Here is a 24280-nt window from a genome sequence, read left to right as displayed (position 1 = left end):
CGCTGCTCTAGGCAACACGTCGCGGTGTCACATTAGGAGGCGTTAAACCAACACACTCTTGAATATGACGAAAGTGCCTTTACAGGAATCGGTTCACTGAACACAAGTGCGTGCTTCCGCTCGTTTTTTGTGGCACTTCCTTCCGCCCTTGGAAGATAGCGTGACGAAGGCCGCGGCGTGCATCCGATCCAGTTAGTGTATCTTCCTCTCTCGAATAAGACAAGTTGTGAGAGACTTTTTCGCGTCGCGGAACGCGATTGCTCACCATCTGACTCATACGCGGTATTCGGCGAATTTTCACAGCACCAGATTGCACTTGCCGGGTTCCTTATCGATCCTTCGGCTTCTGTGTCTGCCCGGCAATGTGCTGAAGTCAAAAGACCGGCTTCGTCACTCGCTTGAACTGAAAAAAAAAAAGGAGTGTTGATTTCTTGAACCACGAACGCGGTGTTAAGTTTGAGTGACAATGGGCGTAACACGTTTTGGTGTGTACACCCACACCCATATACGCCCTTTTGGATGTAAGGGATTAACGTGAGCTATAGACAAATAAGGGTGTGTATAGACCTAACGCTCACCAATACACCCTTTTGGGTATAAGGGTGCGAGTTATAGAGTTATTTACACCACGTGGTTTACACCCTTATTCACTTTAATGGATGTAAATTATTTTACACTGTAGTAGGGGCGATGCGCCGCAAGTAAACAGCGTCGCATAGTACTGCCGTGATGCGCAATAGGAAACGCGACGCACTATATATTGTCGCGTACGTGCAAACGCGGATAGCGATTCACCTTGCCGGGACGTTTCGTGTAAACGGGGGCTTCGAGCGATGTGCCACGTGACCTCGACCGCTCTTGCCGGGGATGGTGGGGAACGCAGGTGAACGGCCTGTCCGTGGAGGGCGAGAGCCACCGCGAGATCATCGAGCGCATCAAGCAGGACCCGACGCGAGTGGACCTGCTCGTGGTGGACCGCGAGGCGGACGAGGCGTTCGCGCGACGCAAGCAGAAGCCCAGCAGCCAATCGGAGGGCGTCGTGCGCCGACGCACGCCTGCGCAGCAACCGGGCACCGAGCAGCAACAGCAGCAGCAGCAACAGGTCAGCCAACTGTCTTCCTCTCCTCCCTGTCCCCCTTTCCTAGTGTATAGGGTAGCAAACCACATTTTCTGTTCTAGTTAAGTTCCTCTTCTTTTTTTTGTCTCTCTTGCTCACTTGAGGGGCACTAAGGAGATACACGAAGTCTGTTTAGACTGATAACATATATTGTCGTTAATTTCACGACATTAGGTTCATTATTAAAAGAGAAAATAAAAGTCAAAGTTCAGTACTTTTTTTTTTCATTTTAGCGCCGAACCATTAACGTCGTACGTCAGTGTGACGTCACTGATTTCAAGGTATCTTTCTTTTTTTTCGTATTTAGGCCGCGTTGCCTCAGTGAAAGTTCCAGAAACTGGACGTATTCAATCTACGGCTCCTTTAGAACATAATGTAGTAGTCAATTTTCTGCCGATAAACAGTTAACTAGACCCTAGCACACGCCTGACGTCACGGCGAGCTAGTGCGGGAACTTCTAGGTGGTGTCACCACCCGTCTTTCCCCTGTGTGCCTTTTCTGGCCTATCAAGCGTCTTCTCGCGATGTGATATTGTAGAAGGTATAGTTTACTAACACAAATAAAATAGCTTTTTTTTGTTTTGCTCTTTAGTCTCCTTTTAAAGGCACACCGAAGAAACTGTGTTAAAGGAGTACTCAAACACATTTTCGATGCTATATAAACTCCACCCTACGCTTCTCACGTTGAAGGGCTCTCACACTTATCAAGTATGAAAGTTGAGAGACAGGATATTTTACTTTAACAATAAAGCTTGGTATTGAAGTGCGTCAGACTTGGCGTTATGGACATTACCGCGACGTCGTGACACATAGCGATATTGGCTGATGTCATGTAGCAGTGAGACTAAATGTGATGGCATCGCTCGTAAAAAGAAATGGTCTAGTGTCCACAGTAAAAAAGAAAAGGTCGACGTACATGGTGTTTCAAATTATTCGATGATTAAATGTTGATTATATCCATATTCCGTCTCTTTTAGTATGTTTTTCATGTTCATTATTCACTAACTTCGTATTTTTATTCGTATCGCGTATTTCACGCGCAAGTACGTCGACCTGGTCTTGCTTAGCCTAGGCACGTGGTCGACGCTTGATACTCTGGAATGCGTCTTTCTTCTCGATTTTCTTGTTGCTCTTCGACGCTACTGCGAGGCATAAGGCCTGTTATCCCCACGTGTTTACGGCTTCTCCAAAACGCGCGCCCAAGGTCCGAGCGAAGCGCTCGCGCGGTTGGTGGGTCTCCGCTCTCTCTCTCTCTCTCTCTCTCTCTCTCTCTCTCTCTCTGCTTATCCAACCCCGCTCTCTTCCTTTCCAAACTCGGGAACTTCGCGCCATGTGGCGGAGGGCGCGGTAGTTAATTAGACGGCACTTGGCTGTGGCGCGACAGAAGGCAAAAGTGACACAGCCACTAACATTCCCCCCCCCTCCCGTTTACGCTTAATTACACTTTGTTTTCGTTATATCTTTAGTTGCTGTCTAAAAATACGTGTTCCCGGCGTGCGGAGGTGTCATTTGATACTATTCTCATGTTCATACGGCATTTTCAAGCAACATAACGAACCGTTTTTTTTTGGCGGGGGGGGGGGGGGAGGGGATGTGGTTACAAGATATCCAGATCCCAGATACGCCGATCCCTTCTGAAGTCAGCTAAGAGTATATCATCTTTAAAAAAAAAGATAAATGTGTTCGGTGACTGTGGGACACTTCAGCCTCTGGCAGCGCTCGCAAAGCTGCTTATACCGTCGAGAAGAGTTCGAAAGAGCACGTTAGCGATAGGCGATGTCCAAAACATGATGGCTAAGACGTGTTTCCGATCCTGCAGTTACTTCAGGCGCAATCGAATCAACTAAAGCATCACTTTCGAGATCAGTGTCTGTCACGCAAAGGAGGTGATCGTGCAGGCGCTGGATTCGGACAACACCTATGCGCGGCGAGTCCAGCGAGGCCTTATTCCATCATGATTATCCTAACCAAGCGCAGGCCGCTATTTCTTGCTTGTTGCCTCATTTTTTCCCCTTTCTGGTTACTCGCGAGTGTTTGAGCTGAAAGTTGGCTGAAATTCGGTATTGAGACGTGCGAAAGCGCATTGTATATAGTTGTTATTTTGCCCTATAAACAGTCTTTGATTTGAAAACATGGTTTAGCAAACGAAAACAGTGCAGTGAATTTGCTGCACGTATATGTAGCAGAAGCGCCTTACAGCAAATTCATTTTTTTCTTCTTTTTGTCGCAACTCTCACGTGCGCCATATGACATCATAGAGCCGCATCTTTTCGTTTCTTTTCGACGTGTTTCGCGTAAAGCCAACAATGGCAAAAAATAAAGATAGAAGTGTAGCTTTTTTATAAACATAAAAAACAAAGATCTCAGCGCCATGTCGCCTCGCATCTGCGACGTCCCCGCTCCCGCGCTGGAGTTTAATAAAGGTTACCGCAGGCCGTAAGTGATGTATCTGCTCCTGTCGGGTCCCAAGGGCCCTCCACCTCTGGGAAATCTCCAATAGGCGACGCCACCTTAGCGGGCGGCAAACCGCCCCGCGTCAAGCTGGCCAAGCCCTCCAGTTCGAGCAACCAGGCCCCTTCAAAAGGCGCGCACGGGGAGACTGAGAGAGACGTCGGGCCGGTGGATGCGACGACTAAGACGCCCATGCTCGCCAATGGCGACCGACCAATCTCGGAGAGTGACCAGGCCACCGTCCAGGCCACCGATCAGGATACTGTACAGGCCACTGACCAGGCCACCGCCCAGGCCACTGACCAGGCCACCGCCCAGGCCACTGTCCAGGCCACCGATCAGCCCACTGACCAGTCCACCGTACAGGACGCTGACCAGGCCACAGACCAGGCCTACACTACCGGCGCGCGGGATAAGCGTCACGGAACGCAACCGTCGTACGGCACCCGTGGACGGCGTGACGGCTATAGGACGGAGCGTCCGTTCAGGACGCGCGATAGAAGCTGGCAGCGCTACCAGCAGTCGCCGAACGACTTCTACGGAGCGTTCCCGCCGAACGACTACGCAATGGCGGACGCCTTCGGCTACGCGTGGCCCTTCGCCGAACAGCCGTCGCCGTGGTACCCGTACGCGGCGCCGTTCCCTCCCGCGTGCGGCTTTCCCACCCCGTACGGTGCAGCGGCCTACCCGGCGCCGTACAACCCGTTTCCCCAATACCCCTACGGGTCGTACGGGCCGTACCAGCCGCGCGCCGCCTACTGGCCTCCGCAGGGTCCGTACGCGCCGATGCCTTCTTACTACGGCTACCCGGCCACGGCGTACCCGCCGGTCTACCCCGACTTGGCGTCGCCGTACCCGCCGTACTCGACGTACCCGCCGTACGCGAACACCGACGCAACGGCGTCCGACCTGCACGAGCAGCCGGCCCCCGAAAACGGTGCAGAGTAGCCTCCGCCACCGTCATCGGCGGACATCCAGGGGGGAGGGGGGGGGGAGCGAGCAAACAGGAGCGGGCGCGCCGACGAACAGCCGCAACTATACGCGCCCGCAGTCCGCCGACGCGACCATTCTGTAAGTGCCCACCTAGTGGACATATCCATTTCGTCTGCTGAAATTTGCTGAAGGCGTCTGTCTCCTTCTGACGCGTAACCCAGCCAAGCCATGCAATCAGAGCTTCAGCAGCAGGCGAAATGGACATGTCCACTAGGTGGACACTTACAAAATACCTACCCCCCCCCCCCCCCCAGAGAGCGCACAAAAGCGACGCCCGTGCCGTCTCAAACGTTTCGTCGTGTAGTTTCTCCATCCCACCCTCCTGTCCCTTGCCAGATCACGTGATACCGTACAAGTATGGGCAGCAGGTCGAGTAAACTTAATCAGCAAGGCGTGCCGTTAGTTTGGAAGCCGTTAGTTTGGACGTTTGCACAAAGGCGGCCCGCTTAGCGTCGATGTGGCATCCAGAATGCTGCCGACACACCGTAAGGCTGCCCGTCGCTGGAACGTTGCACGGCTTGTTCTTCGGAGATTTCGAGCTGACACGACATGCGAAAGATGAGAGGACGTAAGGAATTTGTCCTGAGGAGGAACTGGAGCCTTAGTGTGTCAGGTGTCGCTTTATCATCGCACTATGGCAACGCGAACAGGAAGGAACAAAGCGCGTCTTACCCTTGTTCGCTTCAAATAGCGATATGTTATCGTGGTTTAGCACGGCACCGAATGCACGCTATATCCCTACTATATACTAAGCGCCTGTGAATGGATCTACACCAGTGCCGCACACACTGTCGAATCGGAGAAGGAGATGCGCCTTCGAGTTTGTTTTCTCGCCATCGCGTTCGTTCATTCTGGCGTGAACAGCGTACGTGTCTGCTCGTCGATTTTGCTGTGTGGTCGTGGCCGATGTCAAATTAGTGATGTCCTCTGAATCTCTCTTCCTCAACCTGGTTCGACACAGTTTCTCTGCAAGGGAGGCTTGAACGATGAACTCGTAGAAATTGAGACGTGACTGAATTTCTACTTTGCTGTACGTGTCATCTGTCTTCAGGGAGTTGACGGACTGAAAATAAACGCCAACCTGAAGCAAGGTGGCTTTCAATTGAGTATGGCAGAGCCGTCTGGAACAAGCTATCGTTCCTTATCTTTATCGTGAAATAAAATTGGTGCACCTCATCCACTCGTTACTCAATAGGCGCGAAGGGAGGAGAGCAAGTTCATAACTTCAGCATCGTGCATCGACTAGTGCGACTTAACCGTAACTTAACCCCACGTATCGTATACATAGTATGCACGTACGTCATTCAAGGATACTCCACGACTTCCGGTTTACGGCGGCGCCATGTTGGGGAACCTACTATAGGCCTATATATGCGCGCGCCTGTTGATAAGGTTCCCCAAGATGGCGGAAGGTAGCAGAAGCAGACGACAGCAGCGGATGTGACGTTACGTGCATACTATGTATACGATACGCCGAACTTGGTTCGCGCTAGCGAGCGGCGCTGCCTTCGCGGAAGCGAGTGGAACGGCAGAGCCGTGGCGCCTCTCATTGCATCATCGCATGCATGACGGCGCACGCGACTGGCTTCAGTGCGCGCACGATTGCGAACGAGTAACCCCGAGTGCCGTTGGTCTCCCTGTGAGATGCAAAATGCCACCGACTGATTGTGCCGTGGACGGGATGCCAGCACTGCACTGTTATGGGTTTGTTCGGTTAAGAAAAGGTGTGCACGGCGCGACGAACCAAAAAGGTGCAGGCTATGCCGGTTGCGGTATGCCGCGGGCTGCACCCACTCGCTGCAAGGGGTACAGTGTGCGCAGCTGCGTGTGTACCTGGGGAAATCGATTCCCTAGGTGCAGAAGGGGCAAAGAAACTTGGTTAAATCGAATAGACCTTAATAATTGCGATATACACTGGCGTATCCTACCACTTAGCTTTTCTCGGATAGAAAAAAAAAAGGACTTCTCTTGTATATGTCCAAGGCAGTTGGACAGGAAACCACGAAAGCAAGTAGCTATTAATGTAGAAATAGTTAAACACTTCAGAAAAACATGAACCGCAGGAACGTCAGCTTGATAAGTATTATACTCGGCTTGATAGGTACTTATAGGGCCGCACCAAGCTAGGAGGTTCAATACTTGGGCTGCACTTGTCTGCTTTGTTCCCACCAACGCCAGCCTGTAGTCGCGCCCATCTATATCACGGTTTCCAACGTGCTTGCGACATACGCCTACGTCCTCACAGCAGATCGAAAAATTCTGATAGAAAGATGTTCAACGGCGTTTTCCACTGCACGATTGGACCCTCTGACCAGTAAGCTTTCTGTTGCACTTAAAAAAAAAAAAAAAGGCTACCATATAAATTGGCATGTCAGTCCCTTTAACCTTGCGATCTCCCCACGTTCGTGCTATTACACTAACAATATAGACCGTTTTGAGCAGCCCGTTGCGTCATAAAACACATCATTCCGTCCGGCAAAACGGAGAAGGTCTAAAGAGGCGCTAAAGGGGAAACAATATTTTTGAGCAATATTAGTTAACTCCCCTACTGTAGAATTGGAGGAAAGATCCGGTCTTACCGTGATGTGAGGATTGGTTAATTAGCCCCAAAATGCGCGAAAAGGAGAGACTGGAGTGGCGACGCCAAGTTGCCGCAGCAGCTCACCGTGACGAGATAGATTTTTATGTGACACCTGCTCGGGGCCTGGTTAATTTCTAATCGTTAAGTTATGGACTGCATTGAATTTGGAAAAGAAAAAGAAAGTCCAAGATTGAGCTCGGCAAATTTCAAGCACATTTACTGGGTGCACACGGGCGCAGCTACGGGGGAAAATGCTTTCAAATCCGTGATGTGTCACACGTGACGTACTGGTGCGGTATTTCGGTGCGAAATTCGAAAAGTGGAACCTCGGTCTTCATTTCCTCTTCTGATAATTGACTTATTACCGCGAAATTAATAACGAATATAGGCCTTTGAATGTGTACTTTATGAGCCTGAACTGACTTAGTGCTTCTCTTTAGTTACCCTTTATAAGACAGACAGGAGTTTGCCGTACTAATGTGTACACGGGATTATACCGAAACGAGTCAGCATTGAAACTTTAGCTAATGACAGGCTCCATCGATGCACGGTCTTCAGTCGTGAACAGGGGTGTGGTCTCGCGGGTCCCGAAGAATCTCGCGGGTCCCGAAGCGTCGATGACGCTCACTGCAGTGGGTTTGTCCGCCAACCCGCGAGATCACGTCTCGTTGACGTACGAAGACCGAACGCAGTGACGTCCTTCTGCTTTCATTTTGTTTGTTCCGTTTGCACTACGCCCTTTTTCGATATCCACGCCGTGCGCGCAGTGCGTCAGAGGCGGTTTGACGACACAATAGTGTGCGCGTTGGTGTGTGTGTGTGTGTACCTTACAGATGCGAGTAAAGCGCCGAGACGCGCGGCGTGGCTTTGGATGGCCCCGATGATCACGTGCTCTCACGTGTTGCGTTCATCGCGTGGGCGATGGTCCCAGCGCATGCCCGCGTGTGCACACGCGGTGCACCGTGACATTTCTGGTTCGCTCGGAACGCGCGGACGTATATAGTACATATGCAGCTATACATCAAAAGCGCCCATTTCGCAAGAAAAGAAAAAAAAAAAAAAAGCTGTCAGCCCAAGCACTCCGTATACAGATGTATACCACGTACCAGCGAAGCTGATACGTGCGGCCCCGGTGTTTATCACCGGATAAATCCCGACCGTTCATTAAAGTATTTCTCAATTATTGGTTACGTCTTCCTGGTTATTAATTAGTCAATCAATTAGTCAATTAATTAATGACGACGACGAACGCGGGATCAATGGCTCGAGCGCTGAGGGGCGCCAACGAACCAGCTGTGGAAGACGACGCTGGAGCCAATGCTGATGATGATAGTTTTGCTTTTTCTACACGCGGACACGATTAGTCGGGAAAGTAGCCCTTAACAGCTTCGCTGTAAAAAAAAAAAAAAAAAAAAAAAAAAAAAAACTTACGCTCGTGTGATTACGAGCACAAGTTCGACGGCTTTCGCTGTCACTGACCACCAACGCAGCGGGCACGGCTCAGGTATTACAAGCACCGACATCCACGCTCTCAAAACGTTATTGGCAGGGACGACTGCAGCAGTACACAGATCGAAACGGTAGGGCTGCCTGTTGTGCACTCCGGCCGCAGGTGGGCATTTCACCGCGAGGACCCATTTTGCGTTCGTCGATTCGAGTAGGCGGCGAGGCGTGCGCCTGTTATTTTCGACAGCGACCTTGACTCCGCGGTGCGCGGCAGGAGGTAGGAGGGTTGCGCGTGGACCTCGGTGGCAGAAAGGCTTTGTTGACGTCAGCCCCGAGTCTTCGACGGTAAAAGCCACCGCATATGGGTAGGGGTGAGTGTCTCCTGGTTGACGCCTTTCGACTCGCGGAGAGAGACTACAAGGGAGCACAGAGTTTCGTGCTATCAAGGGAGGACCGCGTTCCGTTCGGCTCTTACTCTGGTGGACGTAGGCCGACCTTCGCGTGCCTCGAGACATGCGTCGTGTATACGCGTTCGCGTGACTCAGTCTTATTAGCGCGGTGCGCGGCGAGATTTGGCAACTCATCTCGCTTTTTTGTCTCTTTTTCTTTGCGCTTCTGCCGGCTGCGAATAGAACCTCTTTATCGTGCTGACGTAATCAGAATGAACTACGCTTGTTTCTGCTTGTTCTTTCTTTTTTTTTTATTTCGCCCATAATAAGAGCATGAGTATCCTTCGAGCAGACCAGCCCGTGAACCAGAATTGTGATATCTGCCACAGGCAACTCTTAAAGACTTCTGAAAGTGTTCGCTGAAACACCCTGTATATACATCGCTTTACTCACTAAACATTATCACGATGCTATACTTAGGCCTCCGTTTACTCGTTCGCGGACAACATTAGCGGAAGCTGCGTTTCCCCGCCTTCTTTCGAGTTCGCCAACCCGTAAAATTTGCGAGCGTAGACAGCAACGTGCGGTTGCTGTAGTCGTGCTTTGGAAGGCAGCGGAATGGTCGTCGATCTCACAGAAGCCTACTTTTGCCAGTCTGCAGAAGCCACACAAGAGTATTCATCCGTAACTCTATACAGAGTGCGTAGATCATTTCAGTATGGACTGCCTATATTCCTCGCGCACTTGGACTGCAAATTTTTGACAATTTTCCATCAATACGGAATGTCCGCAGAGTGAGTTTGCATGCTTAAAAGATGTTGTGTAGCAGGAAAACAAGAGTATTCCGAGATATGCGCGGAGTGCCTGATATATTCACTGGTTTCGAAATTCGAGAATGGACGCTTTGACTCTCGATCGGTTCATAACCGACATTTTCCCCGCCGGCCGAATGCGCAGGCGAGTTCTTAAAAGACACTACTCCATCTTTCTGCTCTGATTACGTGTTCCTCGTCGGTCGGTGTCTATATACACACACGGAAGCGCCACAAGGTTTCCCAGCTGCACACTGCGTTGGCGCGTTCGCAACCGTTGCTATGGCGCGTACGCGTGCCAGCAACATGTGGCGAGGGCCACAGCCGCAGCTAATCATTCAAAAGACAACTAAGTGGCTGCACTTTGCGGAGCAGCTGACGAGCCTTCAACATCGCGCCGCAAGCTTTCTGCGCCGTGCCGGCATTGTTCCGTCGCTGACACGTGGCAGCGCGCTCCCTTAAACGTACTATATAGCCTCAACTTCCCGCTACAACGAAGGGAAAGTCACGGAGCCAAAGCCCGCGCAAGTAAGAGCGTTCCCGAAATGAGTCCCAGATTCTCATCCTCGTTTGTTTCTTTACAAGCCGAGAAAGAGAATACGTAGACATCTTACTTGCAAAAGCAAAATAAGACAAAATATACCGCGGAGTGGTAAACACGACTTGTATTCTTCCGCTTATCTGTTCCGCCGCGTTTTGGGGAAATCCAAGGTCGTCGCACGTGGAAGCTACACTGTAAACTGATTTGCGTGCACGCTTATAAAGTTTCATAAGGATGCAAATCGGTCTATAAATCACGCACTTACACCCGTAGGAGTGTAAGGGCGGGAGTGGCTGGCAGTGAAGCACCCTTTAGGGTGCAAATTGGCTTTACAGTGCACGCTGGTTTGTGTTCCGAGAAACCAAAAGCGCCGTCCAATGCTACCAGATTCTCGTCCGCGTTTGGTTTGGTTACAAGCCGAGAAAGAGAATACATTGACATTCTACTTTTATTTTATTTTTAATAATTTACATGCCTCAAAATAAAAAATGTCCAACGCTGCCGGGATACTTCACGCAGTAACACACGGGCAGAAGCTCCGTCCCCGTAGCTTTCCGTTCGTTGCCACAGAAAGTTGACCGCGAGCGTAGAGCATTTATCGCATTCGGCCGACTTCGCTGTAATTTGAGAAACTGTTGAAAGCATCTAAAGTGTCTTACAAAAGATGTTAGAGGGAACTCAAGCGCCTAGATCGCCCAGCTACTATGGTAAAGATGCGTACAGTACACGAATTTGTGTGTACTCATCATGCATCGGAATTCAGACGTTATTCTTGAGGCGTTATTTATTCCGCTTTGCATGTATATTTTCTGAACTTCCGAGCAATCGTACATTTCCAAACGCGCGAAGGCAAAAAGTCTTTGCGAGCACGTGCATATTTGGGGCAAATTGTCGCGCGTGTAACACAATACCTGGTTGGAAATGATCAAATTGCAATGTCACGTAGACGTCTCTGAAGCCAGAAGGACGATGTTTAGGCAAATCCGTGTTTTGCCCGTCATTCCCGCGCATAATGAACCGTCATAACTTGCAGCTATACTGTGGACACTAGGGCCAGAGTTCTCTCTCTCTAGTAATTTTTCGTGGGAAACTATTTGGAGAGAGCTGCAGCTGCATCGGGTCTAAAGTTTAATTAAATTCTGGAGCTTTACGTGCCCCAAAACCACGGTCTGATTATGAGGCACGCCGTGTTAGAGGGGGATGCGTATACTTTCTAACCATGTCCACAGTCGCAGCCAAATTACAGTCATGTCGAAGCCATAGCCGCAGTCGGAGACGGATCCGTGTGCAGGGGCGATATAGCCTTGTTGAGCTAGCGATCACTGTCCAACGCGGTGGCGTTGTCGAAAAAATTTTTTTTTTTTCGACAACGCCATAGCATTACGGTCTCTAATGAATGCCGTCATCTCCTCAGAGAGTGGTATACCGGCCACGGCTGTAAGCGGCACGTGAAACCTGATTGCGTTACGTGCCTTGGTTCAACGCGCATTCAGTGCTTAGCCAAGCGGTGTGCAACGATCCTCTCGAGTTGTAGAAATTATTCGTGGAGCAAAACCTGCGTGCCTGGGACTTTTTTTTAAATTTTCTAAGAACTACGCGCTGCATTCATGTGCGCTAGAAAGATCGACGTGGCTAAGCACAAACTATCCTTCTTCTTCGTTCAGGAGCGTCAGTGTCCTCACCTGCGTCTTTTTAAAAAAATAAAAAAGCAGCAAACTGGGCTAAATGTCAGATGCTGGCTTCTTTCTTTGCTGCAGACTAGAAGTTTGAAGTAATTGACGTAACGCAATGAGGTGAATTCGCGCTGTCTTCGACACCGTAGATCACGTGCCACAGTTCGCTCACCACCCGTAACCTAGTTAAAAAAAAAGAAAAAGAAAACCTGAAGCAAAACGAAAATTAACTGACTCTGCCGCTGTCCAAGTAACCAGTCTGGAAGCTACGCAAACCTTGCGCTGACGCAGAGATTCTCACTAATTACCGCTGTCTTTAATATGTACATGCAAATTCCCCCGTGTATCTGTCTAATTCATAAATTTCTGCCTCCTCGTGACGAAACTTGCGCATCCGCCGTGCGGACAAGTCGATGTCTCTGTGCACCATATCGCCATGGGACAGATTAAAATGGACTGCGCCGAACCGGTTTACGGACTGGTTTACGAACCGGTTATGTGTTGCGAACCGGTTCGCGAACCGTTACACATTTTTATTTCTCCGAACTGTAACTGAACCGGAACCAGATCGGAGCACGGTGAGCCCAAATCCAAACCGATTCAGTATTTTTTTTTTCCTGTTCCACATCCTGGTTAGTGCACTTTGATATTAGAGTGCCAGCTGCCACACATAAGAGTACTGCTCAGTGCGACAACCCTGTATACTCTCAGTGTTATCGCCTATAGTACTCCTTAGGTCATAGCCTAAAAGTGCAACAGTCTCATCTCTTCTCCCCCCCTCCCTCCTCTTTTTTTTCTTTTTCCATACCTAACCAACATCCGGGAAGAAAGTTTACGCAGCTGCTCGAAGTCCCAAGGGGTAGACTCTGCAGCCGGGTTTCGCACGCTGTGCAACTACTGAAACGTGTGCATTTGTTTGTTTTTTGTTTCCTCTGTACTGCGAGTATCTTCATGCGTCGTATTTTTTTTTGTGTTTTTTTTTTTTTTTTTTTTTCTCAACTGTTCTCGTCTCCTCGTCGTCGTCATCATCATCGTAGCGCCCCCCCCCCCCCCCCTCCTTCCCCGCTCGTCGGCTATACTTCTCCTGCTGTTTGCTCAGGCGTGCGCCGTTTGTTTTCGTCCGCTCTGGCCGACTGGTTCGAAGCCGGATCGCTGCTGCATGACCGGCTGCGCCTCTCAGACAGAGAAAGAGAGAGAGAAGGGTCGCCGTTTCTCTCCCTTCTTTCTCAGGAGATGCAGCGGCCTGCATAGAAGGTCCTTATTTTTGTGTGTCGCAGAATCAGTGACATCACTGAGAGAAAGAGAAAGAGTTTTGGTGGTGAAAAAGGACAAAGTTCGCACGCTAATTCACAAGGTGGCAAACGCGTGGGATGCCTTGGGCCCTCGGCATTGTCGCGGGACCTTCATCGAGGTTTGTTGAAGAACTCTCCCATCTGCGGCTGACCCGCGTTATTGAAATTAACCGTTCGTAAACACTCTCTCCGCTTCGTTGAGCCCGACTGTTTCCGTAACTGCGTGCGTGCGTGTGTGTGTGTGTGCGCGCGCTAGTGCGTGTTGGCGTGTTTGTTTCCATGGCAACACCATTCAGCCGCGGACGATCACGCGAGGAGGCAAGGTGCATGCAACACTCGCGGAGAAGGGCAGTGTGTACGGGCGAGCGCTCGCAGAAAAGAAAGAGAAAGAGCGTGTGTATGACAATTAACTATAGTGATGGCTGCACGTCGTGCTGAAGTATCTGAAGACTTTGCGATGGCCAGAAGTGCCGAATGTGAAGTTTGTGTGCGTGTAAAGAGTCGATTGCGCGCCTTCTGTGGTAACTGCCCTCGTTTCGGTGCGCAGAGAAAAAGTGATCTGCACCACGCTCAACAAGTTTGACGACCGTATCCCCTTACGAGAAATCGAAATTCTTTGTCCCGGGTACCAGCCGACGTCAGCCCGAGTTGCTCTAAATGCGCTAGTGATCTTTAAAGCAACTAGTAGAGAGAGAGAGAGAGAGATAGAGAGAGAGAGCAATGAAAGGCAGAGATATTAACCAAGGTTGCGCTCGGTTGGCTACTGTCTACTTGGGTAAGGCGAAATCTGGAAAGAAAGATAAGAGGAGGAGGATCTGGACTGAATGAAAAACTGTAGTCGACGTCAGTTGCCTTGCTCGAGCTTCTGCGCGCAGATTTCTTGTTATATCTTCTATTTCTTTCTTCTCATCTTTTCTGTACCTTTTCTTCACCCCGGAACGGAGGAGCTAACATGCATGTTACTCTGGAATCTTGCTGCCTTTCATCTTTTAGTTTCTTTCTCTTTATTGCAAAGCCGCTATAAGCAACTGGCAAGGTCATCAATGAGCAGGAAGGCCCTTTTCGCCATTCTTAGCCATTATAGAGACTTGTTAGAGGTCCGTTTGGCAATGGTGCATGAAATAACAATGCGTGAATACAAAAGTAGATGCTGTGTGCGTGTCTTCTCGCTGGTGCTTAGGCAGTCGTAGTCGCCGATAAAATAGCCAGAAACTGTAAACTCTCGTGTACCCTTAATCGGAAGCCATGCATGGGATGGGACTGCTGGTTCAGACAGAGACGCACAATTTCTTGAACTCAATTCGACCGAGGCTCAGGGAAAAGTATAGCGGGCATGCAGTATGCGTCAGTTTTGCGGTCGTCGATCAGCCAGTCGTGTTCTGAGGCCGCTGTCGTCAAGACCTGCAAGCGTGTCGTGTCAAGTTCAGAGACGCAACTTCGCCAGAACTACCTCCCTAACGGTTAGTTCAATGCCACGTAACACAGTCGTGTTATGTTCTTCAACGCCTTCCTTCGCACTAACTGCAGTGTTCGCACCGACTTCGCAAGCGAGCACGATCGATCGATTGATAGATAGATCGGTCGATTTATTTATTTATTTATTTATTTATTTATTTTATTTACTTACTTATTTATTTATTTGAAGGCTCAAATAGCCGCACGCAATATAAGCGTTCCCATATCTTACTGTTCTACATCATGTTCGGAACCGTAGTGCCCAGGCATCTCTTCATCGTCACCTCACTGCCGCTCTCGGGAGTCGAACCCTCTATGTTTTGCTCCGCAGCAGAACGCTCTAGACTCGGCCACGTGACGGCGGCAGGTCGCAAGAGACGCCGAGCGCATGTCCTTGGTATTGCGTCACCGTCTCAGGTTATCGTGCACCGCCGAGCTAGAGTGCGCAGTCAAGGGATACTTTTTCGCTCTTAACTGTCCACGGCTCTCGGCGCGGCAGCTGCGCCCACCGGCCTTATGTGCTACAGCGACCTCGAGGCACATAAGCGGCGGTCATTGCTGGCGTGGAATGGACCGAGGCGGTCGGTATACGCATGACCGCGCTCCGGACGGGCCGAGCTGCGAAGGAGCCGGCCGACTCGTGGACAGCGTTGTCGTTGTATATATATATATATATATATATATATATATATATATATACGCGCCCTATACAGCTCCATTCGCAGCAGGACAGCTGCAGCTCTCCGCAAACGTGTAAACCGTGTGATTATAGGACTTATCAACGGCAATGTATACGGAGCGTTCCCCCGGCGCTCCAGCGTGTCGAAAACGGAGCAGCCGATGATTGTAAAGTGCGCATTTGAAATTTCGTCGCGTGTCGGCGCCAATTCGCTACACTTTGGTCGCATTTGGCAACGGCAGTTGCAGTTCGGAGATCAGACACGGGGGCAGTGCGGGTTGCGAGTAACAATTAAGGCGCGATAGTTCGACGGATGACGAACGAAAATGTTGTGTCATGCAGGCGGGTGTCATCGACGCCTCTGAAGACACCTCATCCGTGCGGTTGGGAATTACGGCCTCTCGAAATAGGGAAACGGAGAAGATGAGAGATTTAACATTTTGCCTTGGCTATAGATACTGGATAGATTCGGTGGTTCCTACTCAGTCTGGGCGAACGCATCGAGTCAGACTAAAGTAGTTGGACGACTGCTTCTTTTTATGCCGAGTTGCGCGTTCAGCATGACTATGGGCGCAACTGTGCGTGGCGTGAGCCATTCTAAGCAGGGATTACGTCGCTTTGCAGGGATAATCAGCGACGTGCCTTGCCTGTCTTACGAGATTTTTTTTTCGTTCTTCTGAGCAGCTACACAATTGATTACCTGTCGCAGCTTTTTACAGCGATAGCTCTTATGGCTTGACTAGCTCCCCTATAGTCGTTTTGATGCCCCCAGGGTGTCCGCCGCTGGAACTCCATAATGTATTGCTAGAATTTTATAAACAAACAAAGAAAAGGTAACACTGCCACGCCAGGATTTGAACTGCGGGCCCGCAGATTGATTCCACTTCTCAGTCGCCGATTCCGCATAATTGCATATTGCGCCTCAACAATGCTGTGTGCACTGTAAGATCATTTGCACCGTTAAAAAACGAATAATCGTGCAAATTGGCCCGTAACTTACACCCTTGCACCCAGGAAATGGCGTATGGGTGTGAGTTGTAGACATATTTACACCGTCATTCACTTTTAAATGTGGAGAGAGAGAGAGAGAGTTTCCGTTTTGCTACCCTGCACTTGAGTGGGTGTAATTATTTACACCCACCACAAGGGTGTAAATTATTTTACAGCGTATGGCCTCGTAAGTTCTCGATAAAGCGACTGGCTGAAGCCACGCACTGCTGCTTGCCTTAAACCAGCGCAAAAGTGAAAGGATGCGTGAATCCACTGGCAAGAAGGGAGATGAAAGAAACGGAGTCGATACGGACTATAGAAGCATCACTGAGGTTTTTTGTGCGCTTTCTCAAATGTACATTGACCGTTTTCACGGGGCAGTTTGCTCTAGGGAAACGAGATGGCGCTGTCGGCGGCGCGCCATGCGTTGCCTCAGCGAACGCGCCCGAATACGAAACCGTGACTTCTTCTGCCGTGCTTGTTGTGCGCGATCAGCTGTCGGAAATGCAACTGGGTTTTCTCTTACTCACTGTGCCTCCTTCAATGCTGCAAAATGCGGAGCGGTGAAGCGAATACATGTGCAGTAGTTGGCTGCAAAAAAGTGTAACTGGCAAATTAAAGAATGGAACGAATCTGTGTGTCCAAGTTCACGGACCGCTGCTACATAAGGACTGCCTGGGTTGCCGGCTCTCTTCGCGATGCACGGCTTTCGTCGAGGATTAAAAAAATAAATTACTCATCCGCGAACGTTGTAGCGCTATAACCTCCGAGGAAAGGACTTCAAACCCGGAACGGCTGCACGAGTGAGTATACCGCTCGTTATACGGTGACGTACAAAGGGAGTAGCGCCGCTTCTTGAGATATAGTAAGTTTCTCTCGCGTTATCTACACACATCCACCCCAACTCACACGCAAACTTACGACCACTCTATCGCCACCGTATTAAGAATAACTGAACGGCGTACACCTCAATCAGTGCGCCGAAGCATGGGTGACGGCGACTACACCGACAGCACATTAATTAATGTTCGAAGCTGAACGTTCCGTAACGGCCGGTCCACGCAGTAAGCGAGTGGCTAGCGATAATAGGTATTTGCTACAAACTATGACATCATACAGAACATCTACGTCACAAGCTTTGTGCCCAGCAAGAACAAATCTGCCGAAACTGAGCACACCCGCGAGCGTTAAAGCAGAAAATAAACAATCAGACAGTGACCTCCCGAGGAACTTTATTGAGTCAGGAGCGTGACCAACCGCTGCTTAAAAGTATTCGCTAAATAAAGAAAGAAGAGTCAAACACACTGACACTGATTCAATTCATAAGCGGAAATTTAGGACAGTTTGTAACAAATTTTCAGACCCGCTTTTATTACAAGCACCGCATACGCTGCTCGCTCCATTTGGACAAAGCGTAATGAGCTCCGAAAGCGCTTACATTTTTTTTTTTTTGAAGCTGTAGGCAAAGCTTCGCATGTCGTGCACTACATCCGTTGTACACAGAGGCAACAGAAGCAGCTGAGGCAAGCAACGGACGCGTCACCACGTGATCACACATGGCAGCGCCCACGGGATCGCCGTAAAAAGGGTCAATATATGTATCCGCAAATGCCGCCGGAGCTGAGTGGCTGCACCCGTTCGTTTACTTTAGAATAAATGCCGGGTTCGTTTCCCTGCCGTATACCCGTTAGGTTAAATGCAAAACTTCCCGTGGACCGTGATTTCAGCGCACGGTAAAGAACTCCGGGTGGGCGAAATTGGTGCGCTGCGAAATCCGTGCATACCGTATATGCGCCCTCCCGCTTTGGTGATGTAGCCAAGAGCCGGGGCTTTTTGACGTCAGCATACCGCCAAATGTATATAGTTGTATTCCATTCAGACTGATTTGTGTCGTCTCGGCTACGATTCAGATGTTGGTCTCTTCGACCGCGCAGCACCCTATTTTATTTATTTATTTATTTATTTTCGACAGTGCGTTCTGTGACAGGCAGACTTTTCGCCGTCCCTGTTACCTCTCCGGATTATGTGAACTGGCGCCTGTCTTCGACTGTGGAGAGCCCAACTTGCGGCAGAAGGTGACCGGAATGCCTCTGTAATGGTGGTTATTTAAAGTAGAGAATAAAATGCACATGCACGCGCACGTTAAGCGCGACAGCTTCGCTCACGCCTGCTCTGGCAATTTCCTCTTTGCCGGTGCTTACACCCGCGACCCTACACTCTGTATAACAAGCGCTTGCGCACTCTGGCTTTACGCCAAACTGCATTTTTGGGCTAATAACGCCCGTTGCGCCGCTGCTCAGTGGTTTCTCTGCTGTCGTTTCGTACTTGCACAAGCGTGCCAAGAGATCACCGTTTCCTTTCGTTTTCGTTCATCTTGTTGTTTTTCCCCACTTCTCGATCTCGTCCTACTTGCTGGCGCCTATCCACCGACTGCGCCCACCTAGGTTCTCGGAGGCTCGCCTTCGATGCCGCCCGCGTCCGTCCAAGACACCGGAAGGAGTTGTCAGGGCGCCCTTCCAACCACATGCAGCCCGCGCGCGCCCAACGCGATCGACGCCGAAACGCGGGAGCGCGAGGCAGCTAGCAGACGACGCGCGTTGACTCACCCTCCGAACAGACGGCGCGTCAGCGCGCGGGACCGCGTTGGTCGTCTGCTTTTGTTTCCGCCGCCGGCTCGCGAATGCGTCGTAAGGTATCCGCGCGGTTGACATCTCGGCCTTTTCTCTCACGTTGCGGTGCACTTGTGAATGTGTTCTTCCTGCGCTGTGCATTGTCTCGCTATAGACGTGCCTCCTCCTCGCCGCAGCTGCCAGCGCCTTCGAAACAGTCGCCCAGATGCGCGTCTGTCGACCTGCGGAGGAAGAACCAAGCCTTATTCGCGAGACCCGAGAAGCAATCACGCGTCGCAGCGTTGAAGCGCGGGGGCGATTTCGTGTACGCGTTGCGACGGCTGCTGCGAAGCCCTGTACTATAGTGTGGGATTCGCTCGAGCGTTGGACGCTCCGTCTGATCTTTTGTTTCGGGTTTCTCCGGCTTGCGGCTTAACCTTGTACTCGAGGACAGAGCGGGCGTCTATTCTGCGATGTGCGTTCAACATCTGTCGGCGCGCAAATGTAGCGGAGTCCTCAAATTACATATATGCCACCCGCCCCCGGAACCTATAGCTGTGCTACACCCGAGGCCAACTTTCGGGCGGGCGCGTCGAAACACCATCCGGTGGGTGACAGAATGAGACTCCAGCTTATACGCTGTGCCGCCGCATGTCGCGTGTTACATAAATTAAGCCAGCTGGCAATGTCAAAATCGGGCTGCAAGATACATTTGCTGTGTGAACGGTGTTTGCTTTCGCGAAGATGGTAGGTGACCGTCTTGACATACGCGCTATATTAACGCCACTTTATCTAGCGTGGCTAACTATATACTAACGAATACTAGTGTGTAGCGTGTAACATTTGATTCGTATTCGAAACATCGAGTATTTGTCCACCCTTAGTAAAAGCCAAAGACAGCAGCTATTTTATTCGTAACGTATTGCGGTTTCCTATTCACCTAGCCAGCTTCTTTCTTTCTTTCTTTCTTTCTTTCTCGAGCCTTTCCGCTCGCTAGTTCCAGCAGCTGCTGTCGCAAACAATGGTCCTTCGTGCGCGTGCTATTATATTTATTCCTCTATTACCTCTAACATGGCATCGCAGTTTGAGCTTGTTGTTTGGGGGTTCGGATCCGTCATCCGCGTAAACAATGGCTCATCCCTCTTCTGCATGCATACATACAAACGTACGGCTTCACCGGTCGTCGCGCCTTCTACGCCAGGGCAACTTGTCGAAAGGCGGTGTCTACGTAACGGCCACCTCCGAGAATGTTCCCACGTGCTTTTATATCGCAGTGAGTTTGCCGCTGTCGGATAGGTAAATGGTCGGAGTTATCTTGCGAGCAGTCGTGCAGTCACGCAACGCACTGGGTCGTGGACAAGCGAAAGAACGACGTTGAATGCACCGAACGAATAAAAAAATACAGATAGACTGGATTCGGCGAAGAAACGAAAAAAAGAAAATAAGAATCTTGACAGGATGTGGTTGCAGTTGGAGATGCAATTGAGTATGAGGTGTACACCCACAACGGGTGTAATTCAGGATGTGGGTGTAGTTGAGGGTTTATAACTTGATGAACGAGTGAACGAATGCGGTGTTGATGCCGGGCACCACCGTCTTCACGACATCCACGTTCCTCGTGCAATGACTCACACCGAGACATGCCCCCTAAGGCCCAATAATTTAAAAAAATAATTAGTAACTTAATGTTAGTTAATGATAATATGGGCGATTATGCAGTACGGTTTTTAGTCTTCTTTTCTGCTTGCTGGCATTTCGCCTGCATGCTTAAAGTCAGGGACCAACTCGCCCGACGAGCTATACCCTGGCCTTTTAATTACGCCTGCTTTTGAAATCGTGATTTGATATGCGCCACTCGAAAGCAACAGGCACCGTTCGAAGTTATGCGCCCTTAATTACACCCTTTACGGGTATAAAGGAGTGAGTTGTAGACCGATTTGCACCCCTAAGGGTATAAGCCGGTTTGCAGTGCGCGGACGCTAGAAGGAACTGAAAAGACGACACAAATGGCGTTTGCGTTGTCCATTTTTTTCGTTATTTTGTCCTTGTCTGCATGCCTGTCTTTCACTAACGCGAATCCTTACCAACTTGCGCAACTTTCACTCATTCAGAAAGCCCCGTTATATATATATATATATATATATATATATATATATATATATATATATATATATATCGTTCGGTTAGCGGCGCGCACTCTTATTTATTAAACGTGAAATATGAGAAGTTTTGCACTCCGGTAAGGCCTGATATATGCCAAAATCATAGGTTTGAAAAATAAACACGAGAAAGATAATGAAAATGCTAAACACTGGGCAGAGTCCATAAGAAGATATTGCAGAGCACCGATAGGGCAAGTCCGTAGAACAGACAGAATATGAAGAAGAAGAAATATAGGGGCTTATAGGATTACAACACAAACATGTGCAGGTCACGTGAACATACAGCAAATAAAAAATAATGCACGTTAACGACGGTTCGAAAGAAATTCATCAAGTCCGTCTGCGAGAAGATTCCGTATAGCTTTGAGATCCTAATCTCCGTTTGGGGCATGACCAGAGTTCCGAGCACTTCTCGCACAGTGAACAGTTGCGAGCGTCGTTATATTTATTAGTTTTGGTTGTCCTATATTCATTTATTTGTTTGTTTTTATGTAGCTGTACAACGTAGAGAAATGGAGCAGCACTCTCGAGGCTAGCCTCTCTCCACAGCAAATCCTCGTATAACAGAACACTGAGAAGGCAGGAGGAAGAGTGTACGACTCATTTCGCACAGAGGGGCACTTTTCCGGTTGTTCGCTCAAGAGGCCACGTGTATCGTCGTCGTCGTCGATACCTTCGGGCCCAGCACGCAGGCTGACTGCGTCCGGAGTGACCCCCCCCCCCCCCCTCCCTCTTGCCATCCTGCTCGTTCCCTGTTCGCGGACGAACGTCTCCCCTACCCCCACCATCTACCCCCCTCCCCCCCCCCCCGACCCCCCGACGGAAACCGGAGCTGCGGTCGATGGCGCGTGGCGGCAGTCGTCGTGTCGGTAGTGTGTGTGCGGCCTCATTGTTTTCCCGCGCGTTTTCGCTGATGCGCGCGCAACCGTGAGCGCGCACTTGTGTGCCGAGCTTGTGAGCACTTGCGAGCCGAACCGCCTCACCCTCTGTCTTTCTCTTCCTCTCTCTCTCGTGTCTCCGTAGGTGCGGAAATGTGTCTCCGAAACTATCGCACATGCCTCGTCGGGGTTGGCCGCATTTCGCCCATGGCGTTTCGCGGTTGCCTGCGCGCGAAACGCACCTGGTGTGTGCTTGCGTTGCTGCAGAAGTCACGGATATATCCTGGTTCGACGGGCCGCTTGTATACGTTATTTTTTTTTTAATTGGGGAGTTTTACGTTCCGAAACTACACGATTGGTTGTGATGGGCGCCGTATAGTCGAGTGGCTCCAGAATAATTTTGACCGCCTGGGGTTCCTTAACCTGTACACAGACCTAAGTACGCGATATCCGGAGCGCATGAACGCTAGATTTTTTTTTTTTTTTTTTTTTTTTTGCGCCACCAGTGGCCGCTGGGGGCACCGCGAGCTTACGGTAAGTTATACACAGTGAAAGCGACGGCCTTTGGAATACATTCATTGTGACTGCATTTGGCGCCCCGCACCCATCATACATTTTTCACCGGTGCCGCAAAAGCCACCGGCCGCCATGCTGTCCGGGTGTCGCGTTTGGAGTACACGAATGTGTTTTCTTTCCTTTTTTCTTTTTTGCATTTCGCCCCTGTACACATGCGGCCGCCGCGATCGGGAGTCGAACCCGCAGCATCGCGCTCGCAGCAGAACAGCATAGCCACCGTGGCCGGTGTTGTACACACGAGAACGCGCATCGCCGTCAGTCCCTTTTCGAAATGAACTCGCGAGCGATTACGTGAACTCGGAGTCCCTTAATACTTGCTAAAATGTTCGTGCAGACTGTAAAGCAGGGCGTGCATGGAAGGGCATAGTGTAAGCAAATCGTGCGTTGCCTTTTAATATTGTGTCCCCCTGCGCGTGATCGTGTAACCGAAGCCATAAGTACATAAGGTTCGGCATCTATCACCCGTTGTTAGCGCGTCTGTTTGGCTGAAGTATCGTACGACGTTCTGCGCCTGTATGCATAAACCGTGTTTTGAAATACCCGCCCCACCATGATTACGAAACTACCCGCTGCACCTTCCTTTTTCTTTGATTTTTTTCCTTCCTCCCACTCAAGGTGCTTGCGTCGCTTTCTTTCGTTTCGCTCGCCCGTGTGTCATCCTCCTACGAGTCTTCTTTTATTTTCCCCTGTATTTCTTCTCTCACTCTGTGTCGTGGACGTTTTTCCTCGTCGTCTTATCTGAGACGCGTTGCTGCGCGTCCCGCGATTTTTTTTTTTCTTCATTTCCGCGACATCGGGCGCTGGGCACGCCCCATGAGCACGTGGCACCCACACCGTGTACTGCTTCGCCTCTTCACCCGTCGTCGTGTCGAGCGCTCGGGAAAACGGTTTGCGCTAGAGTGTACTGGAATATACTCTAGTTTGCACGCACCCTAACGACGGGTCGTTCGGCAGGATTCTTTTGCGTCCCGTTGGCACGAGACGGAGTCGTGAATAAAGAGAACATCAGACTGAGTCGTATTACGCATTGGGCGCGCAGTTTGTGGCAATCGCGTTCGGTCTGCAGCGGTTACTCCCTGGCGTAATTATTACCGCTGCTGCGTTTATTTCCTTCGCCAATATCAGCGGGGGGCTATAGGCGGGAGTATAACTTACGGATATTTCATTGCAGAACCAAAAATTAGGTAGACACAAGTCGGGCTTCTTTATAGGGCGTTTCGCAGCACGATGCATTTAAAGGGTGTCTGGTTAAAAAAAAAAAACAGTCACGACGGAGGTAGTGCCCAGGTGCTACGCCGGTAACGTCAGTTCCTGTTCTGGTGAGGGAATGTCTGCGCTGTAGCTCAGGGGGTCTTTCCTAATTTGGTTGCACCCGTCTACTAGTATATTATCCCCGCTAGCTGTCGGCAATTTTTCTTTTCCGCTGGTTTCAGGCGCCATCGCTCCAAGCCTGAAAATTGTAGTGGCCTGGACGAGGGATTCCAATTTGGGACTTTGAGGTCCTCATCGTTTGGTTCACTACGTGTATGCGTATACACTCAGAACCTGCAACAAAATCAAGGTCTCTCCCTCGCTGCGTAGTTTTCCTCCTTCTGGCCTGCAATAACCTGCGTATTCTCGGAACCCGCGTGCTTGAG

The 24280-nt window shown here is 50.2% G+C and overlaps 1 protein-coding gene across 1 annotated transcript in view; it reads left to right on the top strand.

The window, feature by feature from the left end:
* LOC126517831 (uncharacterized) overlaps nucleotides 1-24280 on the top strand; it is an 88008-nt gene that overhangs the window by 48651 nt on the left and 15077 nt on the right. Inside the window, exon 5 of the mRNA XM_072285187.1 lies at nucleotides 884-1102. Within this exon, the coding sequence (XP_072141288.1) occupies nucleotides 884-1102 (219 nt within the window). The remainder of the gene's footprint in view (nucleotides 1-883; nucleotides 1103-24280) is intronic.

Source organism: Dermacentor andersoni, chromosome 11 (assembly GCF_023375885.2).
Source record: "Dermacentor andersoni chromosome 11, qqDerAnde1_hic_scaffold, whole genome shotgun sequence".
Taxonomy (NCBI): Eukaryota; Metazoa; Arthropoda; class Arachnida; order Ixodida; family Ixodidae; genus Dermacentor; species Dermacentor andersoni.
Note: the sequence above shows the minus strand (reverse complement) of the source record. Positions and strands in the feature narration are given on the sequence as shown.